We start from the raw sequence: 26,016 nt of genomic DNA, 5'->3' as shown, positions 1-26,016 counted from the left end.
ATAATATATAAGCTGGAGAAATTCTGAGGTAGGCAGAGTACCCAAGACCTCTGCTCTGAGAGTTACGTCACCTCTGGCTCTGAAGCGACTTGTTATAGTCAGTCCTGTGTTACCTGCTGACCTGCTATACAAACTGTGTTTGTGGAGATAAGGCCTGGGAGACATTTTGCCTGCAGAGAATTAATTTGCCTACATTGGAGAGAGACTCCATATTTTAGTGTCAACGGACATTATTACGGCAAAGCTGTGACAGGCTGGATTCCTTGCTGGACATTATAAAGTGAATCATCATTCAATGCAACAACTGGACGTGGTCGTCATAACATTTGGATTCTGCCCGTTTCCTGTGGATTCTGCACGTTTTGCTGTGGACGTATATCCTGGATTTTTACCCCGGATTAATACCGAGGATTATCACAACCTGCGCCTTTGGATTTACGTCTGAGGTATCATTCATCGGTGCATCACGGATCATTCATCTGTGCATCGAACATCGTATCTGGACACTGTCAAAGGATTACTTGCTTTCAAATTTGGCTGTACTACGTGTAAGTGATTCCACTACCGATTTATAATTGTTTCTATTGATCATTATTGTACTGATGTGAAAACCTATTACGAGTCTGTACCCACAATATCACTGTTAATAAACCGCCTGAACATTAGTTGATTGTTTCTTTTGTGCGATCATTCTCAGAGTGATTGTGGTCGTAACAAGTGTGTATGTACAGTCATTTCGTCTATATGGCTATAGTGGTCATTCTGCACAGGTATGCAGTCATGATTTGTGATGTGTACAGTCATTAGCATCACACCATGCTTGCATTCGCTGTAAAAAATTTAGTGGATGTCTGGAATGGACAGGTTAATACCACACTCTTCAAATTTGCTTGTCTCTACCATGCGATTCAGCTGGATTTTAGTCCATTGTTTCTAAAAGTATTTAAAGGTTTTGATACAAAGCAAGTGTGAAATCATCACAAGGAATGTATACCAAACACACAATGTTGGTTGTTCAAAATGGATAATCAAATTAATTATTCAGATGTATTGTTAAGGACATATCCTATCATACTGTATGACCTGCACTATTACAAATTGTAATTGAATGCAGGGAAATACCATGCACACAATTACTGCACTATAAGCAGGCTGTGTAGCGCAAACCACAGAGCAAAAAGCAAGCTAAAATCCCATAGACGTTCCACACAAAAATTTTGCCACGCGACTTTAAAGGGTGTGTACAGTTCTGGTCGAGGTGAGGATTTAGCTTTTAACGTTTTGCGAGATATTCAGAAACCACTCTATGAGATGTCAAAGAGCATGCAATTCTAAGGGGTATCAAAAGTTTATTTGATGAAAATTGGTTTTGAAATGGCTGAGATATCCAAAAACAAGATGAAACAAAGAGATCCTAATAAAAGGTGTGGCCTGTCGCCTTTTATTATTATCACTTTTTTGGATATCTCAGCCATTCAAAAACAAATTATCAGCAAATAAACGTTGAACCCTTCTTAAAGGTAGGGGATACCTTTTACAGACCTCCCAAAATGCAGCAAAACATTAAATATGAACCTCAGGGGACTTGTTTAGGCCACTGCTGAGAAATTTGGAAGTCAACAGTTATCTACAATTTGAATAATGCACAAAACTCAACTACTCAATAGTTCTGTGTGTCAGCCGCACTTAAGCCTTTTTGTTGCAGTCTTCTGTATTTTTTTAATCTATAACACAAATCTAAAAGTATAAGAGCTGATGTAATAACATATAGAATGTGTGGCAAGAATGTGAATAGAAATTTTTGTAAGTTTTGATGAACTTTCTTCACAAAATATACATGATGGACACACATGCAGTGCATGGGTCTGCAAAGGTAGCCTAGTAATGTACTGGAATTTACGGTGAGCCCCGAAAAAAATTCAATTCAAAATCTAACGGTCAATAAAAATGTACTAAATGTTACATTCCACTTTCAATACTTTATGGGAGTTTCTAAAATGATACTCTCTTCAACATACCGCTGTATTTATACAACTCTTCATTTGAGGCATGCAAATGGGATTCCCTACCTTTAAAATTACATGCTCTTTCATATATAACAGGTTTCTCATCATCTCACTTAGGAATGTTCAAAACATGAATCCCCACCTCAACCAGTACTGTACAGTCCCTTTAAAAGTTAATGCTGCATTGTGCAATGTGCAATGTGGATGCATGGCCCACTATTTTGAAAAACTACTGTAGCCAGTCCCCCGTCACAGAGCTGTACATCTACCATAGCGCTGCAGTACTCGAGTTATTGTATTTGTTCAGTCACAAGTCTTCAGCGTGGGTTAGATTCCCACACTGTCACTATGCCTCATCTGAATCCTTCTACTTGCATTCTAAAGGGGTGGAGGGCAAAACCCTTGATTTCATCTGGCAAACCAATTACACTCACATTTGGGAAACACTTGTGTGGCTATCGCTTATTGCATTACATCACTAATTATGTGCAGCAGGCATACCGGTATAGTGCATTGCACACATACTGTGGGTACATGTACTGGACACACGTACAATGTAGAAGGGACTGTGGGCACAAAAAACACACCTGCTCTGAGACTGAAGCAACAACTTTCTCGATAAAGGGAGTCCTGTCTACATTATATGACACAGTACATTGTGTGCAGATGTTCATGGTACTAGTATTGTATGGTATGTACATATTATTTAAATGACACTCAAAACAGTTGGCTAAACATCTTGTCACATTCACTCATTCAGCATCTATACTATAGATGTACACATGTATACACGTGTATTAATAGATCCTATACAATTTTAGTTCCTCGTCTACTGCATAGTGCATTTCATAAAATAAGTAGTATGACGTTATTAAACTACCAGTATTATGGCCACATTGATCTCAAACAAGTACAGACTGTACAGTATACAGTGTATCACCTCCTTGTTTCACGATACAGTACAGTAAGTTTGTTGAAACTATGCAGTAAAGCTGTGATAGCAAATTATTAACTTCATGAACAATTTGCAAAATTTTGCAGTTTCGCAAGAGCAAGTACCTGGGTAATATGAACTGCCATTCCCAACTGGGAATAAAATCAAAGTACTGTACACGTACAAATATGTACAGGCTGTATGTCAGTAGTTGAAAAATGTTCACTCCAGCGGTACATGTGTATGTATAACATCTAGGTTTATAGGATTAATTATGAATGTACAGATTGTACATGTATACAATATAAAATTGCAAAGAATAATCCATCAGATATATTCAGTTGCCAAAACGTATTTGTACAACAGAAGATATAAAATCAGCTTTTCTTTTTGTGTGCAGTTTGTACACGTTTGTTGTACGTTGTACATGTACATGAAAAGATACCCTTACACCTCTTCCTGTACCTGACTATACGTTGTAAAAACGATGGCAGTTACAGTACGCATTTTTTTTTCTTATAACAGAATCTCAGAACTGTTAGGCCTACTTCCATCTCAAAACACATCATTTTCTTGAACTACTTGTTTCTTTTGTTGTTTTTTTACAGTGACATATCCCCTCAAAAAAAAAAGGAAAAGAGAGAGAGAGAGAGAGACAAGTATAGTGGAAGTCGAGCAGCAAATTGAATTCAAATCTCACATTAAAAGGAAGACAAGCTACTCCATGACATTTACTGTGAATGGAATCAACTCAAACAAAACAACATTGTACCAAAAAAAAAAAAAAAACACACAAGAAAATTTAGGAACTTTATAGCTTTATATATGATATTGTATGTTGAATAAACAGTCATTTAAAAAACAAACACTAAATTCATGTACTTGTACATCCTGTAATGCAGATTCAAGGAGGTGATGAAGTCATTACCTGAAAACTTTCCTAAAATTGGTTTCTAAAAATATTATGACAGAGTATAAGAATAACATCTCGGAGGTCAATAATTCAGTACGTACACTTCTACAGCTGTACAACCCCTCCCCCTATACAGTCACAACTGTTCAACAATTGCACTACAGGTCTAGCGAGCATTTGATACAAAGGATGTAATCAATTTATCCATTGATTTCCTAATCAAGAAGAAATTTGTGTAAAGATTTGTGTGCAGGTCATGGGTAACTTGCAAGGCGATGACATCATTAACTTGCCTTCAACCTGCATGAATATTGGTACAGTGGTACTACAATTACGGTGTACATGTACAAATATCACTGTCTTTGTATTAATAAAGGTTGTACCACTGCATTGTACTTGTATGTTGAACTCTAAAACTTCATACTATTTTACGAAAAATGTTGATATTTTTTGCACAATTGCTTTTTTTTTTCTTTCTTTCTTTTTTTGCGCTGAGTGGCTCAAAAACATATAATTCAAGGGTTCTTGAATTCCCACTGTGCAATTGTCAACCCATTTAAAATATGCAGATAAATTGTGAACTATCTTTTTTTCAGGTTATAGACTTCGTGCTAGCCAAAAATACTGCGAAATACAAAACAAAACAAAAATAATAATAATAATCCACATTTACTGTATTGTAAAGATTTGATTTTGACAAATATTATTTCTACCAAGAGTTTGTTTGTTTGCATTTAATTTATCTATCACAGTCAACTTGAACACAGAGCCTTTTTTTGACATTTGTCCTAGGTCTGTTTAATGAGCATACAGTGTACATTTCCTCCTACAGGTTTGTACATGTATGCAATAATTGTCTCGGAATGACTCACGTATCACAGAGAAATCAACATCTTAAAGTGCATCTGGACTTGGACTCCCAATTTTCCAAAATTTTCATTGCATTAAAGATTCTAGATATTGCTTACGACAGCCATCAGTTTTAGTGGCACTGAAGCTGAGACAGTCAGACTATGAGTGGGCTGAAAGCCACACTGTGACCTCCGATTCAGTGTTATGATATCTTGCACACATGACTTGTCTCGTCTGGCTACAGTGAGTCTGTTTCTACCCAAAATCACTGGCCAATACAAATTGCACAATGGGTGCTTCAACCCTTTGACTGGTGTGCATTATAAGTCTATGATAAAAAGCAGACCATTATTGATTCATAAAACCTTTGTGAATTGTAGTTCAACAGTATGCTTTTATATGTGAGTAACAAAGTGAACTCATAACAGTGTGCATTATATGATAGATATTTGTATACTTGACTAGTACTGTGTAGCTTAAACCTGAAGAATTTTTCTAAGACTTGAAATCAAAGGAATAATCCATACTTGATAAACATAATGTAAAATTATAAAAATACAATGTGTAAAACTGTACACGCACGGTGTATATTGTACATGTATGGCATACAACGTATTGTACAATGTACATACAATTGTACATTATTGTACTGTACAAAGTGTACACAATCTCAGTGTACACACACCCACAATTGAGGTTGAGTGCCTATTTACTCTCCAACTCCAAAAAGAAGCAGAGGAAAAAAGAAACAAACAAACAAACTGAAATTAATGTAAGTGAGTGGCAACATGTTGATGACTACGCAAACAAGCTGGAACCTTATTTTGTAATTCATTCGAACTACAGTTTGTACAAACAATATGAATACAGTTGTACAGAGAATTTGTACGTAGGCCTACATTGTAAATTTAAAGGTACATTGTCGAACATGTTATATTAAGTAGTTTTGAAACATTTGTACGCCTACAGAAACTGTCAATTTTTGCTCTGAAATGGACACATACAGTGTACTGTACAAGGTATATGCATTTATAAGAAATGTGTGAAATAATGCTGTGGTAACACAACTGGACTTTGGTAATGACGAAAATGTGAAACATTAGCCACTATGCCGAAAGTATTGTAACCTGAGAACATACAGTGTACATGTTATCATAATGTCCATAAGGCTGCGTTCACATAGAAGTATTCGGTATTCGGTATTCGGTATTCGCTATTCGGTATTCGCTATTCGGGCCCCGAATACACCTTCACCCGCACCGTCAACTCACCATCCCATGCAGTGAGGATTTCTTCCTCCCACATCCTAGCAAATCTTATTAACAATTTCTAAACTGCATCAGAATGTCAGTCTACATGCTTATTTTTGCTAAAGGGCAAATCCAGACCAAAATTGTCATTATTTCATAAACGAGAGACGGTATACGCTGCAAGAAAATCGAACATGTTCAATTCCCACTTTGCTATACTTTTCGCAGCTATTCGGTACTTTCGAATAGTGCCCTCCTATGTGAACCGGTGTGAGGAAATCCTATCGTTCGATTCAAGCTATTCGCGTGCCCTCGAAAAACGAGCCCGAATACCCGAATAGTATACTTCTATGTGAAAGCAACCTAAACGACAAATCAAACCAAAGCATTTATTCATCAATCTTTTATGCAAGAGTGCATTGCATGCAGCTTATTGGGAAATATGACTGCTAGGGCAGAACCTGCCCACTACTGAACAGGGAGGGCTCTTCAGGAATATAACGTTGTATGCATATCAACAGGGAGGTGCTCTCTTTCCACCTCTCTGATATCAACGTACACTTTTGACCTCAAAATACTCCAAGACAACTCATTATCCTGGGAAATCGCAACAGCCACACAAGTTTCCTGGTAGACCCATTTGATGTATTGCCAGGAAAAATTCCAAAGGTGGAGGATGAATTTTAAGCCCTTCTGAGAATTATGTTTGGCTTTTTAATCTGATTATGCCATGATAATGATGTCACACACACACACAAAAAAAAAAAATGAAAGAATAGAAAACATTCCGGCAACTCCACCTGTCCAGACGACTGCAAGCAAACATGTAGACTGATATCATGTGTAGAGATGTGTCAATTGTTCAATTCTAAAAATCACAAGGAACTGATAAATTTAGCAAAATTCTCGAGAGAAATAATGAGGCTCCACTTTGTAGAAATACTTCCAAATCTTTATTTGAATTATAGAGTCATAAGCTAAATGTAAAGTCAATGAATTATTTATGGTACATGACATTTACAAAGACTGCCTACATGAGACTCGTGAATGTCTAGTTCTCATAACCACCCCATGTATACGTTGTCCGCTTATTTTATTACCATTGTTAATCAATACCAATCAATTCCATAACTGTACATACGGTGTATCGTACATACTGTACAGTATATATCGCAAAATTAAAGCACGTGTTCGTTCTGTGTCAGTATCAATACTTGATATTGTTCACAATGTCAGTCTGCATTAATGTTTTCTTCAATGTCCTTGCTCAAGTGACATGAGAAAATAAAACTTCAAACTTCAAAGTACTTACAATGTAGCTAGGAGTAGGAGCTGGGAGAAAATGCAACAAGCACAATACACTTTCTCTACAAATTGTATATAAGGTTGGATTGTTCCCCTTTTGCACAACCATATGCGGAACATGAGACCACACGCAGTACTTACGAAAACCAATTCCTTTACGGTTTAACTGTGTATGTCAAACTTTGAGTCGTCTTGATGAGTAGCCTGGAAGTGATACTGAAAGTACCACAGCGTGTGCAGGCAATGAGGTGAACACATGAGAGAGTTTTGAATCAAAGCTTGTCGTCTGCCAATGCCGCCTTGGATCGAAGGCCAAGGCAGGCGTGCCATGAGTATACAACAAAAAAGTATGAGAATGGGCATTACATGTCACACCTTTTTCATAATCTACCACTATCCTTAGAGTTCATTTGTGATTTTAAAAGCAAGAGTCAACTTGGTCTCCTAACGAATGAATGTATCCTGATCATTGCCACTGAACAATCTTGGATTTTGTGTTCCAGTACGAAATCATCAAGTGAACGTACATTGTTTAATAGCACGTTACATATCAAGCGATCATACAATGTACACTCTGCAACAATATCCTCCAGGACAAGGAAAAGAATCATCCATAGAGCAATAAAAATATTTTTGTTTGGTTTGGGGTTGCTTTCTGTACCTTGACCGATGTCCATAAGTGTCGTAATTCATGACATATAAAGTGGTGCAGTAACTGCCCAATGCAACATTCAACAAAACAGTGATTGTCTGCTATGGATCCAGTATGCAGCATACAAGTGTACCTGGTACCATTTAAATTCATAATGTACAGTGGATTTTCCTTATAATGAAGTCCTCAGGATTGGCAGTATTCTTTTGTTTTAGTATAAATGTATATAAAAATTTTGTTATAGCCAAACAAATAAACAGGAAAAGACATAGAGCGGATAATGTTGTGGCCTGAAATTTTACTTCGACGTAACCAGAATTTTGTTATATCCGTGTTCGTTAAATGGGAGTGCACTGTACCACATTATTACACAGCCAGCTGATCAATGATTCTGTCGCCTTCTACATAAGTTGGTACACACAGTATAATTGGAGCCAGATGGCTACATGACCAGGAAGTCTTGTGAAATTGTCAAATGAAGTGTACCCTTTTGGAAAAGAAGAGAACATTCCAAACATGTATCTCAATGGTAACGAGAATATTATGATCCTGTAGTCATTATTTATCAGTTCACTGTTAGTCGATCTTTGATTGTTTCCTTTAATATCCACAAGTGCTGCTGAGGCTGTCTGATTGGCAATACATGAGCCATGAGAACAAAGAGCTGACAGACATCCATCTACATACATCAGCAGCATGGGATGGAAAAAACAATCAGTCATAAACTGACAATAGACAGACAATAACCTCACTAAATCATTAAGCTCCAGTGAAGGTATTGTTTTCATACTTGTTTTGGTATTCCTGGGTATCATTCTCAAAAAATTCACTACTCAGATTGGGAATACACTGTACTCCCTTTTACTCCAGCATGGTCTTGTCTTTTGTTACAATGAACATTCAAGTTGTAAATGTATTCAATTTCTTTTTGCACTGATCACATTTTATGAAGATCTGTAGAATCAGTCTTGATCAATCCGTCAGTCTCCAAAAAGTTTCTAAAATTTTCTTTTGGTTATTAAAGCAATCTCCGAAAATGAGCAAGCAGCTATTCAACTGACTTGTAATGGAGTCCATGTAGTCACACGTCTCCAATGTAGAGACTTGTAGAGTCTTATATAGAACAGTACCTTCAAGATTTGCAATGTGATTAGAATACAAAGTCTCATCTTGCACTCATACAAAGAGCGATGGTACAGATGATATCGAGTTCGTAGCTTGTTGCACTTGGCACTCGTATGACAACAAATGAGGAAGTAGAACTCACACTTGAGACGACCATTTACAAACAGAGTTGTCCTTGCTGTGGATCATTTAGTGTCTGCCTACACGTATAATGCATGACACATTGTAGGTGTCAATTGGGGATTCTCCCCTGCTGGGGTTCATATCCATTTTGCTTTTTTGGGTGGTTATAGTCAAACATCTCTATCTATTTATAGCTGCAATTTATTCAGTAAAGAATGCACTGATTTCGAAAAAAATCTTCCCCAAATCATAAGATCTCATGAAATCTCCTCCATGTTTATAACAAAGTGATTGAGCATGTACTGTATGTAACAGTTGTCTGAAGAAAAATTTCATATTGTATTGATGTTATTGTTACACAGAAAACTTACTGTCGAGCATATTGCAGAGAATATATTTTGTTCTTGGTTGACACATTTTGAGCTTCATGTTACATGTTTGTGGCATTGATTATTCTTGTAATTATGTCAAATTTATGATAGCTTCACTTTTATTCAAGAGATGGATACAATTAGTAGAAGAAATGGGTGTCAAGTGTGTGACTAGTAAAAATTGTTTCAATGGTAACATAAACACTACATATACAGTCAATTTCCATTCTTTGTGCTACTGAAACGTGTACCTTCCAGAGTGATGGATTCTGTTCATCTTCCATTTTCCCCCCTCTCTTCTCCTAATCTGTAACTTCATCTTGGCTACTCCACCATCCTTTACTTCTTACCTTTCAGCACTCGGGGAAATGGTTGCGCAACGTTTGGCAAATATAACAAATCCACTCATTAAAGACACACAATGTACCATAAACTTTTGATTACATCACCATACCACAACAACTGTGACTACAATATTCAAAGATGGGTACTCACCTTGGGAGGTGTATAAAAGTCCAGGACATATCCTTCGCTTCCTTTCATCAACACAAGCTTAGTCCGTTCCCACTTCTGTCTTCCCTGGTTATCCTCCCCACTCAAGTAATTCACGATCCCCTCCCTCACGATGTCCCTCGGATTGTACCGGTCCCGCTCGCGCTCCTTTTCCTGCTGCGGCCAGAAGCGCCGCCGGATGTTGTTGCGGACGTTGCGGAAGGAGAGCTTGCGGCCCATCTCACGCCCGACCAGCGAGAAGGGGCGGTCTCCGCCGGCGGACACTTGGCTGTCGCGATGGTTGTGGTGGTGGATATCCTCGCTGCTATTCGTTCCGACGCTGGGTGCCCGCTCCAAGGACGTGTTGGCAGATTCCTGGCTTTCGGATTGCAGTCCGTTCAATTGCGCGTTCGCAGCATTGTCATTTTCCGCGCTGATAATACTTTCGGGGAGATTCCCCGAATGAAAGCCCCTCCTCACTTCCGCTTCAAAGTGTTCCATGAAATGCTCCGTGAAGCGCTGGGCAAACCTGGTTGGATTGTCCATGGGTGCTGGCTCAGAGACCTGAGATCGGGTGGCTGCTGAGTTTGCCACCGCAGCAGCATACTGTCGGTAGTTCCGAGAAAAGATGACAGCAGCCCGGTGCGCTTCCGTTTCGCAGAACTCAGTCCAGCTCTGTGATTCCATGCTGGGAGTGGTCTTAGTGAGCATTTGGGAAAGAAGCTTGGAACATCACCTGTACAGAAAAAAGATGAGGATGACTTGGACAAGAAAAATTTGTGTGACATATCACCAAGTAATTGTCATTTTGGTACAACCTGTCTTTCCAACAAGGAATGCAACTTTCTGTGTGGTTATACAGTGAATGCCTCGTAAGATCACTTCATTGATTTCTCCCTGTCCATGTACAGCTCTTGGTCATGGCATCTTCTTGTCACACTTCATTTTTTACCTGAATTCTCTGGAGTGATACCAATGACATACATGTATCCCCCATCAATGCATGTTTGTAAGTTTGATGTTATTGTGAACACTATCATCTTGATTTTTATCATGTTCTAATGTAAAACCAGAAATAGCAAAAAAAAAAAAAAGACACAAAACAAAACAAAAACACTTCACAGTGGCATACAGTGTACATTTTGTGTATGATGTTCTGTCTGATGAACATAATTTTGAGGCACAGGCAGTTACTGTACTGACATCATCTACATATTTTGCCTAATTTCTCTGGTAGTGTCCTGTCAATGTCATTTAATGCACCAAGTCCTTTACCTATGTTGCACAATGTACAGTACAACGTAGCTGCCATAATGTCTCACTCACAGTTCATTATACAGACTACATTGTAGCTGGATGACTTTACTGATGCCCTGATCATTCTGGGCTTTTTTTTTTCCACCTTATCTCTGATCATGCATGTTAAAACACCAGCAACAATGATTTTGTTTGACTAATTCAAAATCTGAACTCAATTTTAACTTTGCTACAACCTTCGTAGCTGGTTCAGTCCTTAACCTATCTAACAACGAAAGAAGATATTATGGTGTAGACAAAAGACAATTTGTGACCCTGCATCACAACACCAACAAAAAGTCAACCAGACATGGATTTTAAATCAAGGGCATATTCGGAAAGAGCAGACTCTTTAAAAGATTTAAAATGATGTATAACTCAATTCAAATGGACTCCCCTAACCTATCCGGTACTGGAAAGAAAGCACACACTCTGGAAAAGTGTGAACTGAGAAAAGAAGCTCTGAGGTAAAGAGTCTATTCAAGCACAAATCTTTACCAAGCCATGCTACCTGTGTGATGAAAGGGACAAAACACAGGATGTAAACCACTGGAGCATAACAATGAAGGGATAATCAGATTAAGCTGAAATTGATAGCGCATTCTGTCCATGATTAATACAAGTGTACCAACTTTCAAAGCAGTAGCATTATCCTTTCAAAAGTCATTAGACTTGAAAGTGAAGAGTGTGCAAAGGATTTCGAGAAATGAAAAGGGGCCTCTAAGACATACCTGATCATTATACTTTCCCCCAAAAGAGGGTTGTAGAAAAACTGCTGAAAACACACTTTCCCATTCATGTTATGAACCCAAACTAAAGAATATCTAAAAATGTAGGATAGCTCTTTTCAGAAAATATGAAAAACTCATGATTGACTTGGTTGACCCATTTCACCTTTTTTTTGAGTCCATATTTAAGTAAAATCAAGGGGTGCGACTCTTTGTTGTTTTTATGATGCACAGTCATTTATTCAGTTTGTATTGAATTGCAATGAAGCCAAGCCTTAACTAGAGATCTCCTAGTTGACTAGATCATGATAACAGACTAATTATGGGCTATACAACACTGCAAAGGCAAAGCATATAGGCAAAGGGAAGTAATCAAACCTTCCTTCTAGAAAGATCCCCATCACAGTTATTCATATAACTTCTACAGCTGTAAATATGCTGTCCCGTATGTGCATAGACAATGGTGATGTTACCGGTATGTATTTGAAATACTGTATTTGGCATTGCATTGTGCATGCATGCACATTTCTCTATAGATAATACGGACAATGCATACAAATGGCTAGACAGAAAGATCCGTCTGTCCGGAGGAGTCTTTTATTTTTTTGACGTTATCGCTCTCCTCCGTAGACATGCGAGGTAGTTTCTTCGTGTTTTTTAATTAAAACACGTACGGTACCTAGCTCGCATGTGATTGGCTAACAGATTCAAAATGGCGACTTACAGCTTGCGAACGGCGATGTTGCGATATTGATAAAATTTCTGCGTTATAACCTAGTTACTGTATTTCGATTGCACAATGTGAGAAATTTACCCCAAATATTGCTGCATAATGTGTCATGTCATGTCGAACTTGTTCGAATGTAATAAAGCTGTCTGAAATTTGGTTTATCGTAACGTTTGATCTGTGCGCGACCGCTCCACATAGGAGCCGGCATCATTGACTTCGGTCTGTATAAGGAGGGAAGCCAGACGTAGTCTCCGCGGAACATTTCCCCGACGACCAGATACAGACCGATCTTTCGGTCAAACAAATGGCATACTATAACATACCATATCGATACCAATTCATGGACCAAAGGTAAGCATTATCACATAGACTAGAGGTGGTCTACATTATTGCATTAGACCCTACAGTAGTTTACAAATGACAGACTAGATGGTGCTATAAAACTAGGACTGTGATTCAGTGTGAAACATTTTTTTTAAGACTCTGCTTCATCAACACTTGTCCTGACCTTAATTTAGTCAAAACAAATCAATCAAGCAGATGTGTACTGAACTGAATAGCCTAGACTACTTTTATACACAGCATGTCCAGCAGTGAATTAGCGTCGACCCACCTGATATATGGCTGCACAGCCAAAATATTCGCTGGTGGGTGAGTTTTAATGCTGAAAGTATAGAGTGTGTCTTTGCTGGCTTGTGCTAAATCGTGCCCTGTCCAAAGGAGCTCGGAGGAACAGGCAGTGTGTCAGAGTGGAGCAACGGGGAAGGTGCGGGGCAGCCGGTTCCCCTCTATCGTACGGCTGGCGATCGCCGATGAAAAACCAACTCTGCTGACGACATGGCGGTACACAAACGCCTGGCTGGGTATCACAGCGAAATACTCACTAAATAGTTCATCACCTACCACTACCAGTACATCTAGTTTGATTTACAAGGATCGATCACTTGTTGTACCGGTACACCATACTTTCATGAAGGACTGGGCTGATTTTACCACAGATTATAATCTCACAGTCTGGATATAAACGATGCCTGTATACGATGCCGTGGTAGGCTAGGCTATGGCAAATCCGTGCATCCATTCACTGAAAAACCAAGTGAAACTGAAACGCATTGCACAATGCTTCGATTGATGACGGGCTAGGTTTGGCATAAAATGATACGCAGATGGACAAATCAGAATCAGCTCTTTGCTGTGAGAAAATCCAGGGATGTTCACATCCTCTCAGTCATCCCGTGCCCTCAGACGAACAAATAGCACCCTATTCACGCACTAAAAATGAGCAGTTGTGGCGATGTCCAAGCGTTTTTGTAGTTTCGGGATTTCTGTTTCCGCGACGCACGCCTCGTACAACAGGTACGGCATACACTACGGGACTTCACTGCACAGCTGCTGCTAGCAGTGCATGCTAGTACCATACAGTTTAGCTAGCTAGCTAGCTGCGGGCTAGTACTGTTTCCGTCACTGCACTTTCCTGCCCTCTTTTCCCAACGCTCCGCTCAGCTGACTTCTCACTGCATTGACCCAGCGGCCTTGCACGCCTGCATTCCATTCCAGTCTAAATACAATAGGGAGAAAAACACGCAATAACTCATACCGAGGTTGGGCCTGCCTGTAAACTGTGACACAGGTTCCGCGAAACCTCGGTTCGTCATCGGTTACTGGATGGAAGAGGCAAGATTAAAAGGATGTATGTGAACTTTGCCAGAGAAAACCACAATTGACTTCCACCAAAGATAAGTTGGAGGGTGATCCCACAGGTGGGTGATCCCGCATTTGCCCTCCCCAATCAAGCTGACCGAACACTAACCTCTTGAACGAGAGAGCTGCCTTGCCAATGAACTTCATTTAAAAAAAAAAAAAAAAGTCACTCAGGGCGGAGTACTAGTAATAACTAGCCCCTATAATAGTTTCGAAAGCTGTGGAGTGCGTTGAGTCACCTGTAAGGATTTCGAGATTTGCAGTAAGATAAACCAAAGTGGTACCTATATTATGCCGCAACAAATTAATATTTCGTCGACAATGTTTTTCCTCGCTTCTCTTTGAGACACTGCTTCATAAGAATCATGTACAGATTAGAAGCAAGTGTAAAATCTGAATATTATACTTCGCCTTTGAGATCTCCAGTCGGGCAGACCCTTCTCCGACTGTCGTTTACGGAATCTGAATAAAGAGAAACAAAAGAATGAGCGAAAGAATCACAAACATACCAACCCCTCCCCTGCCTCCTGATCTTCAGGGGATGGAACATGTTTTAGTTGTTCTTGTCCTTTTCTTGTTTCATTGTTAAGTATATAATTTATGTAATAATGTCGCCCCCATCTTATCTCAAAGATTTGACTTTTCTCCGCTCCTCCACTTCAGCCCGATCTCTCCGTTACTTCTGCAACCTGGCCTCGCCCCCACCTGTACCTGTCATGGTGAATAGGGCTTTTTCTATTATTTCTCCATCTCTTTGGAACAAACTCCCTCTTTATATTCGAAATGCTGGAAGCCGTAGATAAGTTTAAATCATTGCTTATAACTATTTACTCAATCCTACTTTCTTTCTTTTTTTCCTTCTTTTTTTTTTTTTTGCTGTTGTATAGGCCCTAAGTAAATTGGCAACTATATGCTGTATTTCAATTTAATATTTCTTCCGTATTAACGTGCTTTTAACTAACATTAGTATTAAGCGCTTTATACGTGCTATTTATTATTATTATTATTATTATTATTGTTATTATTATCATCATCATTATTATCATCGTTATTATCATTATTATTATTTGGCCCTATTATTTCTTCAGAGAAAGGGGAGAGAGAGGGAGAGAGGGAGGGAGAGAGAAAGAGAGAGAGAACCAACAAAGTCGGAACTGAAGATAAAGAATTCTCGGCTTCGCTGTGTTTGGGCAGAATATCATCAAGAAACCCTCATTGTCAATTTGTCATATACCCGAAGGCTTTAACTAATTAACTCTAATCATTCTCTTCTGTATGTTCATGGTGAAAGTTTAGGCTGGGGTATTATAGTGATATCGGCTGCAATTAGCGTTACAGAATGCGTGTAGGCCTATAACGGTGTCAATAATTAAAGCCGTATGGATACGAAGGTATCCATTCCACGCCATTCCCCATTTTCATATTGCTCACGACTTTTTCTTCTAATATGATGAAATTGAAGATGATTTCTTACTTATCGTCTAATAACCAGTGCTTCTTTTCTTTTTCTTTTTTTTGTGTGAAAAGAATGCGCTATATCGGGTGCAGTCATCTTGTCAGATGGAAAGAGTAAACACAAGCAAACTAAAGTTTCAGTTCTCCAGCCCTGTTATTTCTTTCTTACACTCTATATACATGGAATTTGATAATACAAAAACGCATACACACACATTGATTTGTTAATAATCACGATCACATTCTTTTCAAACCTTCCAGTTATTGTGAAACTAAATTTTATCTTGTGAAACTAAATTTTATCTTGTGAATCATTAATGATTGTTAAGGCTATATCGCATTCTTTCTGTTTCATCTTACATAGAGGAATATTATTCACTATGCCATCAATGCATCGATGTATTAATACAGTACATTTAGTGCACAGTACAATATGTAATTTCCTGTTGAACTTAAGTTTGGTTTGTTTTAAAGGTACTGTTTACCATTGGGAGCTTATGTTCAAGACATCACATTTGATGCATATGTGTAGGTCAGTTATATTACACAGCAGTCTACCATATAAAAATTTCGCAATAAAGGCTGAAATTTAAGGAGAAGATATCGCTATTTTTCTCAATAAACCGTAACTGAAGACGGTTTAGTCGAAACATTTTTATGAATAACTATTGTTCACATTTTTAACAATACTTAACATTGATAACACTTATTCAAAATTTTACATTGGTTGTTTCTATCCCTGACTCACATCTTAGAACTATTTTGAAGCGTTAAAGCTGGGTTTTCTTTTCATCTGCAAATGGTAAATAATGCCTTACAAATAACATGATTCCCTTTCGAAATTTTGCTATGGAAACAAGTCATGTTCCTTTTTTTTTTTATCTAGAAGCGACATAATTCATCACAATTTACACTAAGTTTGGATATAGACTGTAGGCCTATATGATGTCTTTGAATTTTTGGAAAATAAAAAGAAAAACGGTTTCGCTTATACAAACAGAAACCAAAAGATTTACCAGGTACAACAAAAGATGGCAGCATACAGCTCTTCATTGTGGCGCAGGGTAAAAAGGTTGTCATCTCCTTCAAACAAAATTTATTGTATTGACTGGGTCAGAATTTCAGGTCTTTATGTACAAATTTTACGCACACATGATGTAGTTACATTACAAACGTTTTCCTTTGGAGCCTCTCTTGTCTAATTATTCTGTCCCTATGCCATACTCTATGGTAGCTATAAAACCTATATGAATACAGCACGGATATTATATTCATGTGTCGTTTCCCTCTGACATGCAGTGAAGAGCAAAGTCAAACAAGAGAGGGCGCTATGAAGAAGACCTAACAGATACTTCGAGAGTAAAGTAGCTGCAGTCTGCTTTCAAGATTTTAGTACAGTACTGTCGCTATCTAAAATCTTTATGGTTGGACTTCACGGCTACATAGAGCATTTTGCTCATAGGTCACTTGTCTGAAGCAAAGTTGTTGTTGTTGTTGTTGTTGTCGTTGTTGTTGTTTGTTTGGTTTTTTTTTTTTTTTTTTTTTTTGTACCGGTCACCCACTGAAGTGTATCGTATCACAGTCCCATGAATCCGTCTTGTGCACTGTTCGACTATTTGGACAAATCGGACGTAATCGGGCAAGGTTTCGGAAAAGTTATCAGCCCCGACAAGCTGTCAGTTGCTGACAAGTTCAGTAAAATCCTTGGTTTTGATTTGCTAAGAAGTTCTGGTCACTGACTGTTAGTAAGGGAATTGTCAGAGACTGAAAACTTGTCAGGACTAGCAACTTTCATATCGAGACAGTCCGATATGTTAAGTGTCGAGTCAGTCCGATGTATGTCAGATTTTTTTTTTTTTTTTAACTTAACCGCATTATTTACCATTTGCACATGAAACAAAAACCCAGCTTTAGTACTTCAAATTAGTTCTAAAAGGTTAGTTAGGGATAGAAACAACCAATGTAAAAATTTGAATTAGTATGTAATCAAGTTTAAGTACAGTAAATTGTTAAAATAGAAAATGTGAACAATAGTTATAATAAAGATATTTCTAGATTTAACCGTCTATTGTTATGGTTTAGTGGGGAAAATAGTGATATTTTAGGCTTTATCGCGATATTCTTTTATGATATAATGTTTTGTGATCTGACCCACACATAAATGCATCAAATGTGATATCTTGAACATTTTTTAAAATCACTGCTCCCAATGGTAAACAGAACCTTTAAGGCGTGTCCATCCTCAGACAGTTTGTATGTTGAGTGTCCGATTATTTAACGGTCATTAGACACGTTAAAGCGCATCCATTCCACTGACCATCGGAGGCTCATCTGATAACCAAAATGCAAAAAAACAAAAAAAAAAAACAAAACAAAAACAAAAACAACAACCAAAAAAAAAAAAAAAAAAAAAAAAGAGAAAACGGCGTTCCAATGAGATCTGATCTGACAAGTTCCAGAGATTCGCACCAGAGGCTCACCGAGAGTGATATCAGTGCCAGAAGAGCCCAGGAATCAAGACTCAAGCTATCCTGTCCCATGATTAAACATTGTCGAAAATTCAACACAGGACTTCGGCTGGACAAACCCGATAGTAGCATAACACAAGTCTAACACATAAGATTGACTCGACACTTATCGACACTGCCTGGACTGAAAATGGCGTCCGATGACAGAAGCGGATCTAGAGGAGGGGTGGGGATTGCAACCCCCCCCCCAAAAAAAAAAAAAAAAAAATCCGGGGACCATTTTTTTTTAAATCTTATCTTCTTTTTTTTTTTTAACTTGTAATTTTATTTTTTCTATTTATGGCAATGACCTCTATACCCAAAATAGTGGTGTTTTAGATGCAAGAAAACGCCATTTTCACACACAGATTTTCAAAAATTCTCCCTACTGTGAGAGGGGGGACACCCCCTCCCACACCCTCCCCCCCCCCCCCCCCTCGCTCGCTCCGCTCGCTCGGGCTCGGTCGCTACGCTCCCTCGCATACCGCCCCAACCCCCCCCCCTATATAAAAAGCTAGATCCGCCCCTGGATGACGAACTAAGCTCTGAGCTTAATTTCTTCATGACGATTTTGCCTCATCGGATCACGCCCGAAATGCCTGACACTGACCTGATAGTCGACTAACACAGTCAAGTCGACTGCGATCCGATAAACTTCGGCGGATGGCCGGAGGCAAAAAACTTTGCTACTGACGGGTGACTGATGAGAACTAATCTATGCGGAACGAGGGTCAGTACCCGACCGAAGTGTATCGGTTCTCAGTCTAATGAATCCGACTTGTGTGCTGGTCCACTATCAGGTCGGTGTCAGACATGTCGGGCGTGATTCGATTAGGCAAGATCATCCGATGAAAGAGCTAAGCTCAGAGCTCAGTTCGCCATTGGACGCCATTTCTTTTTTTTTTTTTCTGGATTTGCAGGTGCATTTGTTCCCTTCTTAATACACGCAATGTGCACATTTCTAATACTGTCTAAACGGTATCATTGTTATTATATAGTCATATTGTATTGCCAGAACGACAATGGTTCATCCGCTTACAGCATGTGGCTTTTCCGACCCCTAACCTGCACTAGAGAAGAATTTGCTATATAACTGTATAATTGTACTTTTTTTATTTTGTTTTTCTCTTATGTTCCGATCATTGTTGTACCCGTGCTCCCCTTCTCAATCTTAAACTCGTTTTTAACTGGGACCTACGCTCAACAAGCTCGCTTTTAAGTAGGTTCCTTCATATTTCTTTAGCATTCTTTCACAGATTCCAAACTTAACAGATCGACCACTATTATGTTTTATATATTTGCAATATTCTATGTATGTCATGTATTTCATTTAATTTTGTTATATTTGATGTAAGTTTTCATCGAGAAATATGAAAATAAATTGAAATTGAAATTGAAATTGAAAAATTTCCAGTCGTATAAATCCAGTCAGTATCGGGTACGTATCGAGTCAGTCCGATAAGTGTCGAGTTAATCTGATATGTGTTAAACTTGTATTTTGCGACTGTCGGGCTCGTCTAGCCGACGTTCTACCATGACAGTCAGATGAGTTTCCGATGGTTAAACAGTCATTGGACAGGTAAACTTTATGTGTCTTGATTCTGGGGCTCTTCTGCATGGCATTGATATCACCAGGGCTGTGAGACACTCCCTGGTATCACCCTCTGGAGCTTGTCAGAACAGAATTCATCGGAACTCATCAGAACGCTGAATTTTTTGCATTTTGGAGGTCAGATAAAATGATCGTTCCTCTGATGGTCAGGGGAAGGGGTGCATTGCTTTGTGCGCAAGGATGGTATTCAGGCAGCTGCGATCTGTTCTGTGATGGTATTATACCATATTTGCTTATTAAAGTGATGACGATAATCGTTAATTTGTTTTGGAACCGTCATCCTGATTGGTGTAATGCCAATCATCAGAGTATTGTGCCTTCAAAGGCTGCGAGTCAGTTTGAGTTCGTATGGTTAAGATCAGGAAAGCCATTACTTTTTTTAATGACGTTTAAGACGTACCAGAGAAATACTGAAGAGGCAGTCAAATCGAATCAAAATAATTTAGTACATAGATATTTTTTGATCAAATAAAGATGGCTAGTTTGCCATAGTTCAAAATATCTAGGGATTACATCTTTAAACATCAATATCTTCTCCAGAAAAAAACGCATATATATATATATATATATATATATCTATCTATCTATATCTATCTATCTATATATATATATATATGTATCTATCTATCTATATATATATATATATATATATATATATATATATATATATATATATATGTATCTATATATATATATAAATAAATAAGTATATATATAGTATATATATTTGTATATTCTAACTAAAAAAAAACCTTGCTTGATTTATCAAAAACGACAACAACAAACAAACAAAGTTGTTCAACCTTCTGTTCATGATAATGGACGTCTGTTTGATCATGATAATATGTCTCTTTCTCGAACAAAGTACAGCACGGAGCTATTGTATCATATATATATATATATATATATATCATAAATAAATAAATAAATACATATATATATATATGTAAGTAACAAAGCTGCAACAATGTTCATGCTGTATTCACCAACGGTTTATTTCTTCACAAAAATTTTCGAGCGTCTCGCCGCCCTTTCTCAAGTGTTGATGGAATACTTGAGAACTATCAACACTTGAGAAATTTTCAAATTACAAATTTGCAAATTTGCAAATTTGAGTGTTGATACTTGAGAAGTATCAACACTCAAGTGTTGATACTTTCTCAAGTATCAACACTTGATAAAGGGCGGCGAGACGCTCGAAAATTTGTGTGAAGAAATAAACCGTTGGTGAATACAGCATGAACATTGTTGCAGCTTTGTTACTTATCTTTTTATCTTGCCAACACGTGGACTACCTTATCAATATGTTTATATGTATATATATATATTTATTTATAATATATATTATATATATATATGTACATATATATATATATATATATATATATATTTATTTATAATATATATATTATATATATATATATATATATATATATATATATATATATATATATATATATAGTGTGATGATGCTGATATTCCTACCGCACGCCTCTGTCATCTTAAGTGAAATTATAGTTGAGACAATGTAGATAACAGAAGATGTCGCATGAAACCGGCAGAGTTGTGAAGCTTTCGACCGTGGTCTTCCTCAGCTTTAATGTCTGCTAAGACAACCACAAGACATCCAGGCAACGCAAACGTCTGCTTAGCAGACATTAAAGCTGAGGAAGACCACGGTCGAAAGCTTCACAACTCTGCCGGTTTCATGCGACATCTTCTGTTATCTACATTGTCTCAACTATATATATATATATATATATATATATATATATATATATATATATATATATATATATATATGCAGTATATAGAATCTGTAAACAAAGTGCAAACTTTCCAGCCTGTGTGCCTGAAATTTTGTGATTGTGCGTGCTTCCATTACTCTACTCTTTTTCTTTGTTTTGTAAAACCAATTTATTTTGTTTTAAATGCATAAAGTCAAAAAAGAAAACAAAATAAAGGGGATGGTCCATCTTCATATCCGTGCTTTATAACTGAACGTCGCTAGTGAGATAAACATTAAACTGAATTCTGCTATACATATTTGTTGTCATTTCTTCTGCCATGAAGGTCCATTGGAGAATGACCTGTAACATAAAGAACGCACACCAAGTAATCATCACAAATTAACCCATACTGCTTTTGAGTTAGGAGATTTAAGTTTTATCTCTTTTGAAACCGCAATTTACCATTACGCTACCACAAACAAAGTCCTTAGTCCAATGTTTCTTATAGAAATCGAGGCATTCATCACTAATAAATCACAAGTCGAGTTTTGTTTTTTTTTTTGGTTAAAATATCTTTCTAAATCTATGCATGATAATCAGCAAAAATTATACGAGGGCATTGAATGCTCTCGAGCTGCGGAACCCTCGGCAGGGCGCGCGTGAGTTTTATTTTACTACCGCTATTCGAGAGAAAGAGACTGGTAACTATCCCTTCTCTTGAGAATCTAACCAGTGACGTGATTTCTTTTCATGGCTCGCCTGGTGGTGTGATGGATACAATTCCAGCGTCAAAATAATTTTGTTGTTTGGTAATTTATTTTGATAAACCTGCATGAGTGGGAAAGTTTGTGCGTGTGCGTGCGTGCGTGTGTGTGTGTGTGTGTGTTCAAGGTGTTTTATTAATTCATCGCCAACAAATTCAGGATACAATGAAAATGTTTGGGTATACAATTAATGACACGAATACAACAATGTATAGTGAACATAATACATGTAATAATAATGTAAAAAAAGACACAGGTAATTGTTAACAGAGATACAAATAAATTTTATATCTTTATGGTAAACTCCGAAACAAAGTTGTTGGAAACAAAACTGCCATCCTCCCTCATTTTAATTTATGGGGATGTTATGTATGGCATGCAGTCAGCTCCTAAAAGTTCTCTTCTTTCTTTGCAAAAATTACAAAATAGAGCTGGCAGAATTAATTTGAAGGCAAATCCATTTTCCCATGCACGTTTCCGATCAACGCGAATCTTTGGAATACCGTTATATGTAGAAAACATTTATGAATCGTGGTATATAAAATATTGAATAATTTTATACCAAATTATTTGACTAAAAACATCACACAAAACATCCAATTATGCACTACTGTCTAATCAAAATATGAATGTACCCAAACCTAACTTAAATAGCTGCAAAAGATATATATATATATATATATATATATATATATATATATATATATATATATATATTTTTTTTTTTTTTTTTTTTTTTTTACAGGGCTGTTTCATGTTATAACATACCTATTGAAATATACGAAGTGCTACAACCTTTGAACATTGCTTAATGATTATTTCGAACGAATTTACCCAAAGATATTTTTTTTCATTTATTATGAATATGACTATTTTGAAATCATGAATATAACCTTGGAATATCGTTCAGTGTAATTCGTTTGTTTTTGTGTTTTTTTTTTGTTTTTAAGTGTTTTTTTGCTTTTGTTTTTGTTTCTGTTTCCTGTTAAGATAGAAGCATATGTATATATATTTTTTTATTGTACTTTATACGGACCCCCAAGGAAGAACAATGTTATTCTGAAAATATCACTGAACTTGGGCTATCCTCCGTATTACTTTAATATACATGATTTTGATATATTTATATATTCTGTATGTGCTTTTTGAATACATGATCCGGAAATAAGTAAATACGAACAAACAAACAAACAAACAATATTGCCCCAGTAAATGTGCACGGATGCATGCTGATCCTGAAATCAAGGACAGTGAGTGGCTCAGTCGGCAGCGCGTCTGCCTCAAGATCCTAAGGGCCCGGGTTCGATACCCGAGTCTCACTGAGCAATGTTGTGTAAGCATGAAGCTGGTTTGTAGCTTCATGGTGTAAACATACCCTCCCCTGTAGCAAGAGGCAAAACACTGTCCCTCGGATAGGACACAGAGACTCCAACCCCAAGTACCTTCTGATCTGGAGATTCTCCCGCCCGAAACCCCTAGCAAACGGGAGACTCCAAGTTGATGTGTGCGAAGCGCGAAGTTCCTTCAGAGTTCTAGATGTTCTCTGGTGCTATCTAAGGCTTATTTTTTAAACATACGATAGCAATAAGTAAGAAATGCTTTCCACCGGGAGACGCAGAGCCAGGGCGGGAGAAATCAAATCTCAAGCGGGAGAACGGGAGATTTTTGCAAAAATGGGCTTTCGGCGGGAGATCTCCCGTCGAAAACGGGAGAGTTGGAGTCTTTGAGGACATGAAATGGAGGTCCCGTGAGAGAGAGAGAGAGAGAGAGAGAGAGAGTCACAGCTCATAACCTTTCAACCTCTAGGATGAGCTACTAGTCAACTTCCAAGTGCACTCTGACCAACAACTTCCAAGTTACCTTCGATCCATCTTCTTCTTATTGAGTATTACTATCTTTGGTCACTATGTACGCAAAACGGAATGTTAGATCTTCCCATTCAATGCTTGATACACATCATGTCCGGCACACATATAGGGCGTTAATTAGATATCTCATTGTGTGCAAGGCTCTGGTAAAAGTAGACAGGCAAGGAGATGTTGCATACAGTCTGCTCCTCTCCATGGCAGGCAGGTGGTGTCATCATTCTCACTTTCATATACCCCCACTTTGCGAAGTTGGATTTGCAGCCACCGACAACACTCTTATTACTACTCTTATGGAAGAGCCCAAAGAGCTTTTCCCCAGGTGTGGAGAGGAGAAAAATCTCTTTGGGAGGAGCAAGATCATCGGTGGAAAGTATCAGCTGCTTGGCGGAGGTCTGCGCTCTCAGTGCTTTTCTAGTTTTGTCATGCAATATCCTGTCAGAAGCATTTATTTATACACATTATATGCGGGAACGACGAGAGCGAGAGCTCAGAATAATCGTGAATTTTCGTTTTTCATGAACGTACACTACACTGATAGCCGCTTCTGAAAATAATATGAGCCGAAACTGTTGGAAATGTTCATGGTAAAGTCATTAAAGTGTTACTCGTCCACCATCTTGGGATTGGCTATTATAATACATCTAAGATTTCTTACTGCGGATGAGCCGCTTGGTGCATGCATTGCGTGCATAATGAACAGTGGCGGATCCAGAGGGGGAGGGGTGGGGGCACCGGGCGCCCCTCTTTATTTTTGTATTAAAAAAAATGGGGGGGGGGGTCGCGTGCGCCCCCTTTAATTTTGTAAAGGCGCCTCCCCTTTACGGAATTCCTGGATCCGCCCCTGATATAGGCTAGGTCAGCGCCAGCATGCATTGGTGAGTCACTTTCACTTTGCCATTCGGTTTTAGTCTGAAATGCATTCATTAAAAGCTGAAACATGATCGTATTATTCGAACAATGAAAATTATTCTTATATTGCTAGAAAGCATATAGAAAAAAAAATAAAGGGTTCACTATGCAAAGGTATATGTTTCAGGGGACACACTCGTCTACACCATTTATACACTAAATTTACTTATAAATAGATATTAGTGTACGTATGATAATGTTAGTGTATTACAATTTTCGCCCTTTAAATTTCGCATCTTTAAGTTATGAAATTTACAATTTTTAGACACAAAAGTGCCTTTATTGTTCATTTTCGTCTTTTGACTAATTATTTGTTATGGGGGTACATGGGGCAAAAACTCGTTTTGCCTCCCAAAATTTTATTCGGGGGGGGGGGGGGGGCAAGTCCCCCCTCTGCCTCCACCGTTTCCGCGGCCCTTGGACATAGATATCATTCTCCCTTTTCGTTGCCAAAGTTGCACGTAAAATTGATATGTACCAGTCTGCCAATCCACGAACTATGGTCGCTTTCATAAACTCGCATCAACCTCGGCCATCGATTGACGTCACTCCGGCTGAACTTCTGACGAGAGAGTGGCCAATGAGAACTTGTATCCTATCTGTACACAGGCGGCCCTCGCTCCCTACTTACTTGCATGCAGTGTGTACGTATTATGCGACAGCATATCCACACTGACCACAGCTACTCACAGC

The 26,016-nt window shown here is 38.0% G+C and overlaps 1 protein-coding gene across 2 annotated transcripts in view; it reads right to left on the bottom strand.

Moving 5' to 3' along the window:
- Positions 1 to 13,725, bottom strand: part of LOC140226878 (SH2B adapter protein 2-like) — a 101,257-nt gene extending 87,532 nt beyond the window's left edge. For both annotated transcript variants that reach the window (XM_072307306.1, XM_072307307.1), the window contains exons 1-2: positions 13,391 to 13,725; positions 10,027 to 10,759 (exon numbers count right to left, since the gene is read on the bottom strand). In XM_072307306.1, the coding sequence (XP_072163407.1) occupies positions 10,027 to 10,734 (708 nt within the window). In that variant the 5' untranslated portion in view covers positions 10,735 to 10,759; positions 13,391 to 13,725. The remainder of the gene's footprint in view (positions 1 to 10,026; positions 10,760 to 13,390) is intronic.
- Positions 13,726 to 26,016: the final 12,291 nt, after the last annotated feature.

This window comes from Diadema setosum, chromosome 4 (genome assembly GCF_964275005.1).
Source record: "Diadema setosum chromosome 4, eeDiaSeto1, whole genome shotgun sequence".
Lineage (NCBI taxonomy): Eukaryota > Metazoa > Echinodermata > Echinoidea > Diadematoida > Diadematidae > Diadema > Diadema setosum.
This window is presented reverse-complemented; position numbering and strand designations above follow the sequence as displayed.